We start from the raw sequence: 18,270 nt of genomic DNA on the forward strand, positions 1-18,270 counted from the left end.
CTGAAGAGCTGAGGGACAGTGCCCAGGCCCAGAGTTCAGGCCCCACGACCGGACCCGCCCCCCCCCCAAAAAAATATATATGTTAAAAAAAAGACATACAAAAGTACCCTGTAGAAAGTCCATCCCTGCCGGGCTCTGGTAGATCACACCTGTAATCGTAACTACAGGCTGAGTTCTCAGGATCACGGTTCAAAGCCAGCCCGGGCAGGAAAGGCTGTGAGACTCTTATCTCCAATAAAACACCAGAAAACCAGAAGTGGTGCTATGGATCAAGTGGTAGAGCGACAGCCATTAGCTGAAGAGCTGAAAGATAGTGCCAGGCCCAGAGTTCAAGACCCATAACCGACAAAAAAAGAAAGAAAGGAAGAAAGAAAGAAAGAGAGAAAGTCAGTCCATCCTTTTCTATTCTCCCAGAGAATATCTCTAACTTTTAGTTTCCTCATCCCAGAGACAGCACTGCTGTTAGTTTGAATATCTTCTCAGAAATGGGACAACTTATTTTCTGTTCTTCTATATTTCATTTGTTTTGTTTTTTGTTTTTGGGTCCAGTCATGGGGCCTGAACACTAGGCCTGGGCACTGTCCCTCAGCTCTTCAGCTCAAGGCTAGCACTCTACCATTTGAGCCACAGCGCCACTTCCGGCTTTTTTCTTATGTGGTGTTGAGGAATTGAACCCAGGGCCTCATGTATGCAAGGCAAGCACTCTACCACTGAGCCACCTTCCCAGCCCTGTTCTTCTATATTTTAAATGAGCCCTCTTTTCTCCAGTGAGAGAAGTATCTGATAGGCAGGGCATGAAGTCTGTGCTTTCCTCATATTATATGTATGAAGATCAAATGAAAGCTTTTTTTTTTTTTTGTCGGTTATGAGCTTGAACTCTGGGCTTGGGCATTGTCCCTGAGCACTTCAGCTCAAGGCAAGTGCTCTACCACTTGAGCCACAGCACCACTTCGGTTTTCTGATGGTTAATTGGAGATAAGAATCTCACAGCCTTTCCTGCCCTGACTGGCTTTGAATGGTGATCTTCAGATCTCAGCCTCCTGAGTAGCTAGGATTCCAGGCATGAACCACTGGCACCCCGCCAAATGAAAGCTTTGTGTGTGTGTGTGTGTGTGTGTGTGTGTGTTGTGTACACACGCATGCACGCACATGCACACCAGTATTGGAGTATGAATTCTCAAATTCTCATTCTCTCTCTTGGCAGTTTTTTTTCCCCCAGGCTTGCCATCTACCTCTTAAGTCACACCTGAACCTGTGGCTTTTGTTTTGTTTTGTTTTGTCAGTCATGGGGCTTGAACTCTGGGCCTGAGCACTGTCCCTCAGCTCTTCAACTCAAGGTGAGCGCTCTACCACTTGAGCTACAGTGCCACTTCCGGTTTTCTGGTGGTTTATTGGAGATAGGAGTCTCACAGTCTTTCCTGCCCGGGCTGGCTTTGAACAGCAATCCTAAGATCTCAGCCTCCTGAGTAGCTAGGATTACAGGCGTGAGCCACCAGCACCTGGCACACTTGTGACTTTTTGGTGGTTAATTGGAGATTAGACTGAAATATATCCAGGCTTTTCTGCTTGCGTGGTGCTGAGGAATCGAACCCAGGGCCTCATGCATGCAAGGCAAGCACTCTACCACTGAGCCACCATCCCAGCCCAGAAATAGATTCTTCTTAGTGTGTTATGTGTTTGTTACCCTTCCCTGCTCCTGTTTAACCAAAGCTAGCAAGTACTCTACCACTGAGCTAATGTTATCTGGACCAAAGTACCAACAGCATTGCCCAGGAGAACGTGGTGAAAAACATAAAATCTCAGATCCCAGTCTAGACTCTATTGAATTAGAAACTGATGACAGGGTCTCACATCTCATTTCTGCTACTCACATGAAGTATGAGAATCCTGGTGCTATGTAGAAGGGACTGACAAGACTCCCACTAGAGTGGGAGGATGGAAGTTTCTGGGTTTCTATATCAAGTTTCTTAGCTAAAACCCTTCCCTTTGTCTTCTAGGGTCCCCCCACCGTCCATGGAATAGGCATTCACCATGGCTGAGCCCCGAGGTCCTGTAGACCATGGAGTTCAGATTCGCTTCATCACAGAGCCAGAGGGTGCTACAGAGAAGTCCACACTACGCCGTGGTGCGCGACGCCCTGCTAAGGATGCAAGAGCCAGTAGCTATGGGGTTGCTGTACGTGTGCAGGGCATCGCTGGACAGCCTTTTGTGGTGCTTAACAGTGGAGATAAAGGGGGTGACTCCTTTGGGGTCCAAATCAAGGGGGACAACAGCAAAGGAACCCCAGGAACTCTGAGCTCTGATTCGGAACTCCCTGAAAACCCCTACTCTCAGGTCCAGGGGTCATCTGCCCCCTCCCAGGGCAGCACGTCTGATGAGGAGCTTGGGGCTCGTTGGAATAGAAGACTGCTCCGTTCCCAGTCACAGGCTTCACTGGCAGGCCCGACCCTTATGGGGCCTAACAATAGGAGTTCCAGCTTGCTGGAGCTAGCCCCTCCAGAGCCTTCCCCAGGTAATACCATTGACACTGCTCCCCTGTCTTCAGTGGATTCACTCATCAGCAAGTTCAACCATCAAGTGGGGGGTCAGGTCAGGGGTCGGACTGGTCGTCGCACACGGACCCTGCCACATGAACAGCGGAAGCGGAGCCAGAGCCTGGACAGCCGGCCCCCACAAGACGCCCTTGTGGAACGGGAATCACAGTCCACCAAACACTGGATCCCTAGTAAGAATGACAGCCCGGTGGACAATTCAAAACAGCCACTGCCACTTCAGAGCAAGAGCCCTTTGGGTACTTTCAGCCGCTCCCGTCAGACTCAGGACTGGGTCCTTAAGAGTTTTGAGGAGCCACAGGAGAAAGCACAGGATCCTGCTGTGCTGCAGGTCAGATTCCATCCCTCCCTATTTCCAACCCTTCAGCTCATCTTCCACCCTGACCTGTCAACCCTGAGGCTCCACTAATTCAAATAACCTAGGGCAGAAAGTCTTGCCCATTTGCTCTCCTCATTATCCACCAAGTAGAGGGTATTCACAAGCAAAGAAGTTCCCTGGGTAAAATGCTAAAGAGACCTATGAAGTCACCATTAACAGATGTGCAGTTACTTGTTTTTGTCTTAGCCATTAGCTAGCAAATGCTCATTTGCTCAGTGTACAATCTTCATAAAGAAGACTCGATGCTCTTGCCAAAATTCTATGCCTTTCTCTCTCTCTCAGGAATGCAGGTAAGTGGGAGAGCAACTTTACTTTGAGACAAACTTAAGTCCGTTCTGAAAGTAAATCATTTATGAATATTTGAATATAGTACATCAACTGTCACAGTGGCAAATGCTTTGTGACACAGCCCACAGCTGGTTGAGATCTGCTTATTGAAGAAAATCTGGTTCAGAGTGACAATTTAGAGGGGATGAGGCCTGTTGCTCAGGCCTTATCAGCAAAGTTCATCATGCCGAGAGGTGGCCTCATCTCCTTGATGCCACCTCTATTTCCCTCCCTCCTTTCTTCTCCCTCCTTCTCTTCCTTTCTCCCCTTCTATATTCTCTCCTCTTCCCTCCTTCCTTCCCCCACCTTCTCCCCTTTTCCCCTCTTTCCCTCCTTTACTTTTTTCCTCCTTTCTTCCCTGGTGGTCCTGGGGTTTGAACTAAGTATCATGCCTGTCAGGCAAGTAGGCAAGTGATTGATCACTTGAGCCACATTCTCAACCCTTTTTTGCTATTTGCTATGGTTTTTTTAAAAAAATTTTTTTTTTTTTAGATAAGGTCTTGTGATTTTCCTGGGGATAACCTGCATGCCTCACCTTACTCAGCTCTCTCTTTTTTTTTTTTTTTTTTGGTCGGCCGTGGGGCTTGAACTCTGGGCCTGGGCGCTGTCCCTCAGCTCTTCAGCTCAAGGCGAGCGCTCTACCACTTGAGCTACAGCGCCACTTCCGGTTTTCTGGTGGTTTATTGGAGATAGGAGTCTCACGGTCTCTCCTGCCCCGGGCTGGCTTTGAACCTCGATCCTCAGATCTCAGCCTCCTGAGTAGCTAGGATTACAGGCGTGAGCCACCAGCGCCCGGCTCAGCTCTCTCTTCTTAAAAAATTGTTTTTTGCAGTTGAAATCAACTCCAGACCTTCTCCGAGATCAGCAGGAGACAGCCCCACCAGACAGTATGGACCATGTGAAGGCCACCATCTTTGGCATTCTGAGGGAGGGGTGAGTGGGGCCTGCTCCGTCACTTTTCTTTTTCATTGTCTCCATTTTACTTGTTTTTTTCCTTTTCCTTATCTCTTTTGCCTCTCTCCTCCCCTCCCCTTCGCTTCTGCCCTTCTGTCTTCTAGGAGCTCGGAAAGTGAAGCTTCTGTGCGGAGGAAGGTTAGTTTGGTGCTGGAGCAGATGCAGCCTCTCTCGGTAAGTGACCTTCATGAACTTGGTAGGAACAAGGGTTAAGGTTTGGATCTTTTCTTTTCTTTTGTCGGTCGTGGGACTTGAACTCTGGGCCTGGGCGCTGTCCCTCAGCTCTTCAGCTCAAGGCGAGCACTCTACTACTTGAGCTACAGCGCCACTTCCGGTTTTCTGGTGGTTTATTGGAGATAGGAGTCTCACGGTCTCTCCTGCCCGGGCTGGCTTTGAACCGCGATCCTCATATCTCAGCCTCCTGAGTAGCTAGGATTACAGGCGTGAGCCACCAGTGCCCGGCTAAGGTTTGGATCTTGAGGACATCTAGGGATCTGGATCTGGACTCATGTCCTATCCTCCTTCCTTGTCCTATATCTTTGTGGCAGATGATTGCTCCTGCTTCTAATAAGACCCTGGCAGGGCAAGGCGAGCTCACCCGAAGAGTAGAGGAACTACAGAAAAAGCTGGATGAAGAGATGAAGGTGAGGAGAAGTTAGCATTTTGGGAGGCATGCAGGACCACAGGGAAAACACCTTGGCCTGGGGATTGCTGACACTGGCTTTTGCAAGCTATGGGACAAGTTGTATTACTATATTAGTATTGACAAGGATTTTGGGGTTTCTGTGGAACTTATTACCCATGTTCCCTGTGTCTCAAGTTCTTGCATCATAAGTAATGCTGGCAGTGACAATGACTGTCATTTACTAAATGTAATTTTTGTAGTAGATACTGTCCCGAGTAATATATAATCATAAAATTGACCCATAAAAGAGGCATTTTGGACTCTTTTCTGATGGGAAAACTGAAGATCCCAGAAGTTAAATGGATTTACTCTGGTAATGTTTCAGAGAAAGAATTTATGTTTGTTTGTTTTTTTTTAACTGTATTTTTTTTTTTGGTCTTTTCTTTTTTGGTACTGGGGATCGAACCCAGGATGTTGCACTTGCTAGGCAAGCGCTTTGCCACTGAGCTACATCCCAGCCCCAAAGAAAGAATTAAAAAAAAAAAAACCCAACACATAGCTTTAGCTGGGCAACAGTGGCTCATGTCTGTAATCCTAAGTACTCAGGATGCTGAGATCTGAGGACTGCGGTTCAGTTAGTCCAGGTGGGAAAATTCGTGAATCTCGTTTCCATTAACCACCAAAAAGCTGGAAGTAGAGCTGTGGTTCAAGTAGACCACTAACTTTGAGCAAAAAAGTTCAGGGACGAGCCAGGTCCTAAGTTTAAGCCCCAGGCACCAAAAATAAAAAAAGAAAGAAAAAGAGAAAAAGAATATATCGCTTTCTCTTAAAATTTGAAGGCCCTTTTGTGAAGTTTTTTGCTGGTCCTGAACTACAGTGTAACTCCCCTCTTTTTTTCTGAGTAGTTTATTGGAGATAAGAGTCTCATGGACTTTTCTTCCTAGGCTGGCTCCGAACTTTGATCCTGAGATCTCAGCCTCCTGAGTAGCTAGAATATAGACCTGAACCACCAGCTCCCAGCTTGTAAAGTTTGTCACAGTATTGCTTTTCATGTAGTTGGTGCTCATTATAAGTGGCCTCTTGTTTCCAGGAAAGCATAGCAGCCAGGCACCTGTGGCTTACATCTGTAATCCTAGCTACTCAGGAGGCTGAGATCTGAAGATTGTTGTTCAAAGCCAGCCCCGGCAGGAAAGTCCATGAGACCCAATCTCCAACTAAAAAAAACAAACCAGAAAACGAGAAGCAGTGCTGTGGCTCAAGTGGTAGAGCACTAGCCTTGAGCTGAAGAGCTGGGGGACAATACCCAGGCCCAGAGTTCAAGCCCCATGATGACCAAAAAAACCCCAGAAAGCACAGCAATGTAATTGTTAAGTGATGGGCTATAGAACCAAAGTAAATAGATTTAGATCTTGATTCTTGGCTATGTAACAACTTGGATAAGTTCTTTAAGTGTTTTAAGCTTCTAGTTCTTTAATTGCAAAGTGGAGATAAAAGTACTATTATTTATTTATGGCTGTAAAACTAATCATACTTAGAATTTAACAGCTTAAAATAAGCATTTCCCAGGATCTGAGGGACAAGAATCTGAGATCAGCTCAGCTGGGAAGTTTTGACCCAAGTTAAAAGTTCACACTCACAAGCTTGAGTGGAGATGGAGGATCTGCTTCTTAAATGGTTTAATTAAATGGCTTTGGTTGAAGCTCTCAGTCCTTGAGTGTAAGGACCCCTTCATAGAGGTGCTTTAGTGTCCTCAGAATGAGTGATGTAAGAGAAAAAGTATGAAAGAAAAAGTGCAGTGCCTTTTTATGACCTAACATCAGAATTCACATGTCAGTTCCTCATTTTTCTATTCTAGCCCACACTCAGAATCGAAAGAAATGCTAATTAATTTCTCCACACATACACACATATATATGTTTTGTTTATTTTTGCCAGTCCTGGGGCTTGAACTCAGAGCCTGGTCATTGTCCATGAGCTTATTTTTGCTCAAGGCTAGCACTCTTATCACTTGAGCCACAGCGCTACTTCCAGCTTTTTCTGATTATGTGGTACTGAGGAATCAGACCCATGGCTTCATGCATGCTAGGCAAGCACTCTATCACTAAGCCATCTTCCCAGCCCTGCACATATTTTTTTTTTTTTTTGGTCGGTCGTGGGGCTTGAACTCTGGGCCTGGGTGCTGTCCCTCAGCTCTTTAGCTCAAGGCAAGCGCTCTACCACTTGAGCTACAGTGCCACTTCCGGTTTTCTGGTGGTTTATTGGAGATAGGAGTCTCACGGTCTCTCCTGCCCGGGCTGGCTTTGAACCGGGATTCTCAGATCTCAGCCTCCTGAGTAGCTAGGATTACAGGCATGAGCCACCAGCGCCCGGCCCTGCACATATTTTTAATAATTCCAAATATCTATGTTTGTTGTGAGGATGAAATGCCTAAATATGTATGAGGCCCATAGTACAATGTCTATCATAGATCAAGTGTCCAATATGTGTTGGACATTCCTTTATAGTGGATCTTTTCTGTTTTTTTCTCTACTCTCTACTTGCTATCCTCTTTTCCAGAAGCGGCAGAGGCTAGAGCCATCCCAGGTTGGGCTGGAGCGGCAACTGGAGGAGAAAGCAGAAGAGTGTAGCCGACTGCAGGAGCTCCTAGAAAGAAGGAAAGGGGAAGTCCAGCAGAGCACCAAAGAGTGAGTGCAGTGGATGGCACATGTGGGGCTGTTTGGGGCCCCTGTTTGACCTCTAGGCTGGACCTAGAGGTCACCCTTCCCAGGGTTGAAGGAGACAGGAAATCTCCAGAAGCTTAAAGGGGCAGGGATGGTTCAATCACAGAACCTTTTTCTTTACCTTCTCTCTCTCTCTCTCTTTTTTTTGGGTTGTTGATTGTGGGGCTTGAACTTGGGGCCTGGGCACTGTCCCTGAGATCTTTATGCTCAAGTCTGGTACTCTACCCACTTTGAGCCACAGCTTCACTTCTGGTTTTCTGGTGGTTAATTGGAGATAAGAGTCCCACAGACTTTCCTTCCTTTGAACCTCAGTCCTCAGATCTCAGCCTCCTAAGTAGCTAGGATTACAGGTATGAGCCACCAGCACTTGAGCCCCTTGCTTCTCTTTACCATCTCTGTCAGTAATGTTGATAATGCATGAATTTTAGGCAATGTCTCAGGTTCTTAATCTATAAAATATGTTCATTATGAGGATTTACTTATTTATTTAGCACATGCCTTCCCAATGATGACAGACACTAATCTAAGTTCCTGAGATACCTCAGTGAGGTAGCCATGCTGATGAAGGGTTCTGCCTTCCGGAAACATAGTAGGCAAACAGTTAGCAAGCATGGTATGTAAGTAAATGTGTAACACATAAGAAGGTGCTGAATAGAGTAGATTAAGACAGATCAAGGGGACTACATTGTTAGAGGATTGCAGTATTATATAAGATAGTCAGGGGAGCCGTCATTAAGATTTAAACAAGGGCTGGGAATGTAGCTCAGTGGTAGAGTGCTTAAATAATACAGACAAGACCTTGGGTTCTATTCCCACAGCAAAAACTAAACCGATGGAACAACAAAATCCAAAACAAATGACAAAAGAGAGGTGAACAAATACCTTTTTTTTTTTGTCGGTCGTGGGGCTTGAACTCTGGGCTTGGTTGCTGTCCCTCAGCTCTTCAGCTCAAGGCAAGCGCTCTACCGCTTGAGCCACAGCGCCACTTCCGGTTTTCTAGTAGTTTATTGGAGATAAGAGTCTCATGGAGTTTTCTGCCTGGGCTGGCTTTGAACCGTGATCCTCATATCTCAGCCTCCAGAGTAGGTAGGATTACAGGCGTGAGCCACCAGGGCCTGGCTGAACAGATACTTTTAAAGGAAGTTTAAATGAACTAATATATGAAAAGTATTTCAAAACTGCCTGACACATAGTGTTCAATAATGTTGCTTATTACCAGGCTCCAGAACATGAAGCTCCTCCTGGACCAGGGTGAAAGGTTACGGCATGGATTGGAGACCCAGGTGAAGGAGCTACAGAACAAGCTAAAACAGGGCCAGAGCCCTGAGCCTGCTAAAGAGGTGCTTCTGAAGGTAGAGTATGGGGTTGTATGCCCTAGTCTCAGCTTCCTTTCAACTGGCCCACTCCATGTTTGCTATTCACATGTGCCCAATGTTGTCTAGCTTATAACAGGTACTATTTCGTGTGCTTTCAGGAAGACTCAAAGGCAGAGAGAGGTCTCATGGGTATGTCTGGACAGGCTTCAAACCATGATCCTCAGCTAGGTTATAGGCTTGAGTCACTGGCACCTAACTTCTTATTTTTATTTTTTCAGCTAAATGGATGAATTATTACTAAACAGATGGTTCCTAATATAGTCACCCCTTTTGATCTTTTCCTAGGACCTGGTAGATACCCGGGAACTTCTAGAAGAAGTCTTAGAAGGGAAACAACGAGTAGAGGAGCAATTGAGGCTGCGAGAACGGGAGCTGACCGCCCTGAAGGGGGCTCTGAAGGAGGAGGTGGCTTCGAGGGACCAAGAGGTGGAACATGTCCGGCAGCAGTACCAAAGAGACACAGAGAAACTTCGCCGGAGCATGCAGGATGCATCGCAGGCATGTGACAAAAGCAGGCCCTGGGAGAGGAGGGAGCAGCCTTAAATTATGTTTCGACTTTTCATGGTTGCAACTAGGAACTCGCCTTAAAGAAGTTGTGAAAATCATGTCCAGGAAATCTACATATTGGGGGAGGGAGAGAGAGAGAGAAGAGGAGAGGAAAGGAGAGAGGCGAGGGGAGAAGAGAGAGATGAGACAAGAGAGGAGGAACATAGGCCAGAAGGTTATGTGACTAAGTTGTTGTTGTTGGTCGTGGGCTTGAACTCGGCCTGAGCGCTGTCCCTCAGCTCTTCAGCTCAAGGCTAGTGCTCTACCACTTGAGCTACAGCGCCACTTCTGGTTTTCTGATGGTTTATTGGAGATAAGAGTTTCACGGACTTTCCTGCCTGGGCTGGCTTTGAACCGTGATCCTCAGATCTCAGCCTCCTGAGTAGCTAGGTTTACTGGCATGAGCCACCAGCGCCTGGCTGTGACTAAGTTTTGTCGGGGGAAGTAACTAGGAGAGGCTTCCTATAGATGATTATGAAGGTGGGCTCACTGGCATTGAACCAGGTACCCCCAGGGTTGTCAGAGTGCAGTCAGCATGGTGCCCTTTGAACCTGACCTTCCCCTTGTGCACACTCTCAGATCGCCTTGAAGTGAGCTCTGCCCTGAGCCTGAGCCTTCTGAGCCTGCCTTTCTTTTCCCTAGGACCATGCAGCACTGGAGGCTGAGAGGCAGAAGATGTCAACCCTGGTACTAGAACTTCAGAGGGAGCTAGAAGAGACTTCAGAGGAAACAGGGCATTGGCAGAACATGTTTCAGAAGAACAAAGAAGAGCTGAGAGCTACCAAGCAAGAGTAAGAACTTCATCTTCTCTGGGGAGCACTTATCCATGACTCTTAGATCCTTCTACTTTTCTTTTTCTTTTGTTGAGATACTGTAGGATATTACACTTGTTAGACAGTCTACTTGAGTTATCTCTCCAACTCCCTTTTTCAAAAAAGTTAATTTAATTTTAACTATTAAGGTATTATTCAGAGGGGCTACCATTTCATAAGTGAGGTAATAAGTACTATTTTATTTATTTATTTATTTATTGTCAGTTGTGGAGCTTGAACTCATGGCCTGGACACTGTCCCTGAGCTCTTTTGCTCAAAGCTAGTGCTCTACCCCTTTGAGCCACAGTGCCACCTCCAGTTTTCTGGTGGCTAATTGAAGATAAGAATCTTACAGGCTTGGAACCACAATCCTTAGATCTCAGCCTCCTAAATAGCTAGGATTACAGGTGTGAACCACCAGCATCTGGCCATTTCTTTTTTTTTTTTTTTTTGGCGGTTGTGGGGCTTGAACTCTGGGCCTGAGCGCTGTCCCTCAGCTCTTCAGCTCAAGGCGAGTGCTCTACCACTTGAGCTACAGCGCCACTTCTGGTTTTCTGATGGTTTATTGGAGATAGGAGTCTCATGGTCTCTGCTGCCTGGGCTGGCTTTGAACCTCGATCCTCAGATCTTAGCCTCCTGAGTAGCTAGGATTACAGGCGTGAGCCACCGGCGCCTGGCTGGCCATTTCTTTTTTTGTCATCCCTTCCTTTACTTCCCCCCAGTTTCCCCCCAGCGATCCCTCCCCACAAGTTACATAAGTAATTTTCCACATAGTGTATACTGCATAGCATGATTGCATTTATTCACTCTTCCTCCCTCCCTTCCCCTCTCAGAAGAAAACAAACCCAAAGCACAAACACCAAACACTACCACAGTAACAATAACAAAAACAAAAGCAAAACATGTTCCCATTTCTTGGAGTTCATTTCAATAAATAGTATTTGAAATGTTCAGAGGAGTTATACCTTTGTGTTCCTTCCCCTAAGGGTGTCTTCCTTTAGTCTGATTGTGTGTGAATGCCTAGAGTCTGTATAAGTTATTATGTCCAGTTACATTTTAGATCTAGCTTCCACATATGCAGCTCTTTTGTGTGTGTGTGTGTGTGTGTGTGTGTGTGTTGATTATTTTCAAGGAAGGGTCTTGCTTAATGGCAGGACCAGCCTATGCTTCAGTCTCCTACTTATGATTTCCTATGTCACTGAGTTTGACAAGCACACACCACCGCATCCAGCCATTGGTTGAGATGGAATCTCATAAACTTTTTTGCCTTGGTTGACAGTGAACTGGGATCCCCTATCTCCACCTCCCAGTTAGCTAGAATTCGAGCCAATCCTCTCTCTCTCTCTCTCTCTTTCTGCCAGTCCTGGGGTTTGACCTGGGTACTCTCCCTGAACGTCTTTTTTTTTGGGGGGGGGGTGTCTGGTCGTGTGGAACTCTGGGCCTGCACTTCAGCTCAAGGCTAGCGCTCTACCACTTGAGCCACAGCGCCACTTCCGGCTTTTTTTTTCTGCTTATGTGGTGCTGAGGAATTGAACCCAGGGTCTCATGCATGCAAGGCAAGTGCTCTACCACTGAGCTACCTTCCCAGCCCAACTTGAGCATCTTTTGTTCAAGGCTAGCACTCTACCACTTGAGCCACAGTGCCACTTCAGGCCTTTTCTGTTTTATTTGGTACTGAGGAATTGAACCCAGGGCTTCATGCATGCTAGGCAAGCACTCTACCATTAGGCCACGTTTTCAGCCCTCGCCAATCCTTTCTAACATGCTGTGTTCTTCCATTTCCTAAACTGCCTTTCTCCAAATCCACTTTCTTCCTTGAGAGTGGGAACTCAAGATGGTAGCCTCCAGAGAACTGGTTTACACTGTCAGACAGTGCAAGGCTAGAGTCCTAACCCTGTTCCCTTTCTTCTTTATTTTATCTTGCTGGGCTCAGACTCCTGCAGCTGCGCATGGAGAAGGAGGAGATAGAAGAGGAGCTTGGGGAGAAGATAGAGGTCTTACAAAGGAACTTGGATCAGTCTCGAGGTGGTGGTAGAGATGCTCAACAAGTTGAGGAACTCAAGAAGGTACCTGGCAGTTTGGGAACAGAATGGCAAGTTGGGGTGATAGGCACTTGGGTGTCTTATCCACAGGGGTCCTCATGCTCATGGGGCCAGCTGCCGGTGCAGACCTTACAGCATTGTTTTCTTTCCAGCACAATAGAACTGGTTTCCTCATTGGTTCTGGAGGTTTGTAGTGGAAAAGGCTCTCAGTAGCCAGGTTGGGGTAGAGCCAGAGGATGCTGGCAACCTCCCAAGAGACCTCATGGGGTAGCAGCATTTAGGTGGATTTGTGAAAGTCCAAGGTCATTTTTATAGGCTCAGAAACTTAATTTGGTCAGCATAGCAAAAGCTGCTCTGTCCTTCTAGGGGCGGGGTGGGTGGATTCATTAGCTATGGTTATGATATTAACTACGGGATTTTTGTCTAGAATGCTGGTTTATTAATTTACAATGAGAAATACGATCACGTGGACTGGAATGCTTCTCTTGGCATGGCTAGCTGACCTACATGCGAAGCCAGACTGTAATCTGAAGGCTGTTGGAAAGTACACAGTCTAGTCATGGGGAAATAAAGGATCCCTCGCATTTAGTGTGTCCGTCTTCCCAGTCTCCAAGGCACAGCCTTGCTGGTGGTTTGGTACCATCTAAAGTTCAGTCAGCTTCCCTTTTTGGTCTTTGTTTTCTTAGTCAATTCTATTTTTTTTTTTAATCATGCCTAGGGTGATGCTTCATGAGTCATAAATGAAAGGTCATAAAATTGATAGGAACATAATTTCTTGATATTCTTAGTGTTTCAGTTTATGAAGGATAAGAAGGCAATGGGTTATTTTTTGGACAACTTGGATAATTTAGAAAATCCTTTCATTGGGACACTGGCATTTCAGGCTTCCTGAAGATGCATTTATCTCTAATTTCATGGATATACTGTCCTAGATAGGTAGTAGGCACTCAGTTTACAAATATTAGTCAATGCTTGTGTATTATATTTCTACCGTAAAACTAATGACAGTGAAAATAATGGTATTTTTAACTTTTGTCAGTTGTAGGACTTGAACTCAGGGCCTGGGTGTTGTCCCTGAGCTCTTTTTTTCAAAGCTAGCACTCTACTTTGAGCTACAGCTCCATTTCCAGTTTTTGAGTGGTTAGTTGGAGATAAGAGTTTCATAAGGACTTCTTTGTCCCAGCTGGCTTTGAACTGTGATCCTCAGATCTCAAACTCCTGAGTAGCTAGGATTACAGGTGTGAGCCACCGGCGCCTGGCTCATATACTATTATTTTGATATGGCTGTTGATGTGACAGGGTCATACCATGTAGCCTAAGCAGATCTGAAACTCTTCATCCTCTTCTGATCCTCATTAGTGCTGAGATTGCAGGTATATACAACCATGCCTAGTTCTTACTTTTTTTTTTGGTAGTAGTAGGATTTGAACTCAGGGCCTAGTGCTTATTAGGCAACTATTCTACCACTTAAGCCATACCCTTACCTTTTTTTCTGCCTTAGTTTATATTTTATAGATAGCTAGTCTTGTCTAGTCTTGTTTTAGCTATAAGTTCATCTACTTGTCTGCCTTCCTTCCTTTCTTTCTTTCTTTTTTCCTTCCTTCCTTCCTTTCTTTCTTTCTTTCTTTCTTTCTTTCTTTCTTTCTTTCTTTCTTTCTTTCTTTCTTTCTGTCTGTCTGCCTGTCTTTCTTTCTTTTTTTCTTTCTTTCTTTCTTTCTTTCTGTTTCTTTCTTTCTTTCATGCCAGTGCTGGAATTTGAACTCAGGGGCTTGTGCGCTCACTTGGCTTTTTCACTTAAGACTGGCAGTCTACCACTTGAGCCACACCTCCTTTTCTTGCTTTTTTTTTCTTATCTGGACATAAGAGTCTCACAGATATTTCTGCCTGGACTGGCTTTGAACTGTGATCATCAGATCTCAGCCTCCTGAGAAGCTTACAAGCATGAGCCATTGGTGCCTAGCTCTACATAGAATTTCTTAATGATTTATTTTATTGCCATTCCTGGGGCTTGAACTCAGGAAGGGTCTGGGCTCTGTTCCTGAGCTTCTCTATGTTCAAGGCTAGCTCTCTACCACTTGAGCCACTTTGCTCTTTTTCTGTGTATGTGGTACTGAGGAATACCCAGGGCTTTATGTGTGCGAGGCAAGCTCTCTACCACTAAGCCACATTCCCAGCCCTGATGTTATATTTTATAAACTATGAAATTCCTCCTTTAAAAGTAGACAAGCCAGGCTGGGTGCTGGTGACTCATGCCTGTAATTCTAGCTACTAAGGAAGCTGAGATCTGAGGATCATGGTTCAAAACCAGCCCAGGCAGGAAAGTCCATGAGACTCTTACCTCCAATAAACTACCAGAAAACCAGAAGTGGTGCTGTGCTTCAACTGGTAGAGTGCTAGCCTTGAACTGAAGAGCTGAGGGACAGTGCCCAGGCCCAGAGTTCAAACCCCATGACTGACCCCTCCCCCCCCCAAATAAGGACAAGCCAGTTGTTTTCTTAGTGTATACACTCTAAGTTGTGAAACTGCCACCACTATCTACTTATACAATATTTTAATCACCCAAACCAGATATGCATGACCATTAGTAGTCATTCTTTGAACCCACTGGCACCAGTAGTCAACCTGCTATCTCTCTGGATTTGCCTCTTCTGGCTATTTCATGCAATTGTAATCCTACAGTAAGAGGTCTTTCATTTCTGGCTTTTTATTTTTATTTTTTATTTTTTACCTGACATCATGTTTTCAGGGCTCAACCATGTGGAAACAAATATCTTTTCCCTTTTCTAAGGATGCATAATGTTCTACTCTTTTTTTTTTTTGTCAGTCATGGGGCTTGAACTCTGGGCTTGGGCGCTGTCCTTGTGCTCTTCAGCTCAAGGCAAGTGCTCTACCACTTGAGCCACAGCACCACTTCCGGTTTTCTAGCGGTTTATTGGAGATAAGAGTCTCACGAACTTTCCTGCCCGGGCTGGCTTTGAATGGTGATCCTCAGATCTCAGCCTCCTGAGTAGCTAGGATTACAGGCATGAGCCACCGGCACCCGGCTTTGTGTTCAACTTCTGACTAAACTGCCAGATTGCTTTCCAAAGTGGCTACATCATTTATGCCCTGATTCACAATGTGTGAGAATTTCACGTTTTCCACTTTCTAGAGTCTCATTCTTGCTGTGATGGTCTCCCCATCACCATTTTCCCTCCCATCTAGGAGCTGCACCGGACAAAGGAGGAGGTTAAGGAGCTCCAGGCAGAACTACAGAGCCAGGAGATGTCTGGGCGACACAGGGACCGGGAGCTGGAGAAGCAGCTGGTTGTCCTGAGGGTGGAGGCTGATCGAGGCCGAGAACTGGAACAGCAGAACCTCCAGCTGCAGAAAACCATCCAGCAACTGAGACTCGACTGTGAAGAGGCTTCCAAGGCAAGGGGAGTGGGCCCAGGGCTTAGGAGGTGGAGGCTGAGGTAGGGCTGAGAAGCCAGGGGGCATGGAAAGTTACCTATGATGGGTATGTACCAATCAGCCCTGTGGCTTTAGGTGTGTGGTGCAAAGCATGATGTGGCCGTGGAGGCTGCTGTTACCTGGTGATACCTATTGCCTTTGTGTAGGGGTGAGATTCTCAGTGGAGCCCCTGGCTGGGGCTATCCTTCTCTAATTAAACCTAGCTCTGGTGGGCTCTGAGGCCTCCTGGTCTGAGCGGCTGCTCCCAACTGCCCGCAGGCCAAGCTGGCCGCCAAGGCAGAGGCTGAAATGTTGGGGCAGCGACGGGCAGCAGTGGAGACCACGCTTCGGGAGACCCAGGAGGAAAATGATGAGTTCCGACGACACATCCTGGGTCTGGAGCAGCAGCTAAAGGAGTCAAGAGGCCTGGCGGAGGGTGGGGAAGTGGTGGAGGCGCGACTTCGGGAGAAGGTGCAGCGGCTGGAGGTCAGTGCACCTGCCCCCGGGGTTGGCCTCCTTGCAGGCCTCTCTACCTGTAGCCTTGGCCAAGTTAACTCCTTTGCTAAACAGTCAGCCATCAGTACTGTGTTTCTTTTTCTTTTGCCTTCCAAATCCTCTGTTCACCTTGGGTTTATTTCCTGGAGTGCATTTTGGTGTGAATGTTTCAGACTTTACACTAGTATTTTTGTCTCCTATGTCCCACCCCTTGCTTGCTCTCCAAGGTCTTAATGTCTTTTGCTGATTCCTCTGAGTCTTATTTTCACTGCTCACTTTTGAATAAATACCTTCTTCCCCCCCCCTCCCATTTATCTACCTCCAAATGCCTTAAGCCCAAGCTTTGCCTTTGATCAGCTCCCTCACATCTCCCTTCTCTCCTCTCCCCTCTCCCAGGCAGAGAAACAACGGCTACAAGAGGCACTAAATGTATCCCAGGAGGAGGAGGGGAGTCTGGCAGCTTCTAAGCGCGCACTGGAGATCCGACTAGATGAGGCCCAGCGGGGGCTGTTGCGCATGGGGCAGGAACAGCAAGCCCTGAACCGGGCCCTGGAGGAAGAAGGGAAGCAGCGGGAGGCACTTCGCAGGAGCAAGGCAGAGTTGGAGGAGCAGAAGCGTTTGCTAGACAGGACTGTGGACAGACTCAACAAAGAGGTGGGCCTGGGAGTCTCAGGCCTTTATAAAAACTCACACAGAAGCTGGCCTGTGGGCTGGATTTGGGCTGGGGTCAGGATGTGTACTATCTGCTCTTCTCAAGTACAAGATGGGCAAGACCACGGTCTAACCTTCCTAAAGTATGTCCTTACCTCCCCTCTGTGTTCTTGGCCCCTTTGTTCGTGTGTGTGTGTGTGTGTGTGTGTGTGTGTGTGTGCTGATACTGGTGCTTGAACTCAGGGCCTGGGTACTGTCCCTTAGCCTTTTCACTCAAGGCTGGTGTTCTACTACTTGAGCCTCTTCTGCCTTTTTGATGACTAATTGTAGATGAGAGTCTCATGGACTTCCCAGTCCCAGCTGGCTTCAAACCGCAATCCCTCCTATCAGCTTCCTGAATAGCTAGGATTACAGACATGAACCACCAGTGCCCAGCCCATTCAATTTCTTTATGGCCTTCATTCTTGCAGAATAGTCCTGGGATTCCTTTTTTAGAAGTCTATAAGACCTATACAGAAAAATATTCTCTTTAGAAGAGTTTTAAATTGAAAGGAGGGCAAGGAGAAAGAGGGATAAAGGAATCAGTTGCCTTTGCTGGCAAGGTTCTCCTAATTTTTTACCTTATAAAACCAAACACCCAATGTTTATGTTATTACTTATCAATTCAGAAAAAAGTACATATTTTGTCATCTCTGAGATTGGATTGTATCTGAAAATTGATGGTATGCCATAGTTCAGTTGTCAGAGGTTTTTCTCTTAGTGGTACAGCTGAAGTCATTGGCACCTTGGGTTTGTGGAGTATAGTCATTGAAGGTTTACTTTATAACAGACACTGTTGAATTATTCTATCCAGCTAATACAATTCTCATAACAGCTGGCTATTGTAGATACTATTACTGTCATCCTATTTTACAGATGGGGATTGAGACCCAGTGTTAGTAAATATCTTGGCATTGGGTCAGTAGTAAGTGCCAGGATCTGAGCCCAGAATTTACATATAAGTACTAGCCATACTAGGAAACTAGGCCTGGAAAGAGCAAAAGAGGGTTCCTGGCAGGACAGAGGCTTCTGGGAGAGCCTTAGGACCTGGACCTAGAGAAGGGACAGAACAGCTGTTAAAGATTGTTAAAAAAAACAGCTGAATGCTGGTGGGTCACTCCTGTAATCCTAGCTACTCAGGAGGAGGCTGAGATCTGAGGATCACAATTCAAAGCCAGCCCAGGCAGGGAAGTCCATGAGACTCTTATCTTCAATTAATTATACAAAAAATACAAAAAAAAAAAAAAAAGCCAGAAGGAGCTCAGGGACAGTGTACAGGCCCAGAGTTCAAGCCCCAGGACTGGCAAAAAAAAAAAAAAA

The 18,270-nt window shown here is 46.2% G+C and overlaps 1 protein-coding gene across 1 annotated transcript in view; it reads left to right on the top strand.

Annotated features, from left to right (window-relative positions):
* The window catches only part of Cgn (cingulin), a 30,044-nt gene that overhangs the window by 5,543 nt on the left and 6,231 nt on the right, over positions 1-18,270 (top strand). The window contains exons 2-13 of the mRNA XM_013015010.1: positions 1,998-2,883; positions 4,091-4,191; positions 4,317-4,386; positions 4,761-4,856; positions 7,394-7,521; positions 8,777-8,909; positions 9,219-9,431; positions 10,122-10,270; positions 12,225-12,357; positions 15,538-15,747; positions 16,045-16,251; positions 16,657-16,914. Of these exons, the coding sequence (XP_012870464.1) occupies positions 2,032-2,883; positions 4,091-4,191; positions 4,317-4,386; positions 4,761-4,856; positions 7,394-7,521; positions 8,777-8,909; positions 9,219-9,431; positions 10,122-10,270; positions 12,225-12,357; positions 15,538-15,747; positions 16,045-16,251; positions 16,657-16,914 (2,550 nt within the window). The 5' untranslated portion in view covers positions 1,998-2,031. The remainder of the gene's footprint in view (positions 1-1,997; positions 2,884-4,090; positions 4,192-4,316; positions 4,387-4,760; positions 4,857-7,393; positions 7,522-8,776; positions 8,910-9,218; positions 9,432-10,121; positions 10,271-12,224; positions 12,358-15,537; positions 15,748-16,044; positions 16,252-16,656; positions 16,915-18,270) is intronic.

This window comes from Dipodomys ordii, unplaced genomic scaffold (genome assembly GCF_000151885.1).
Source record: "Dipodomys ordii isolate 6190 unplaced genomic scaffold, Dord_2.0 Scaffold26, whole genome shotgun sequence".
NCBI classification, from domain to species: domain Eukaryota; kingdom Metazoa; phylum Chordata; class Mammalia; order Rodentia; family Heteromyidae; genus Dipodomys; species Dipodomys ordii.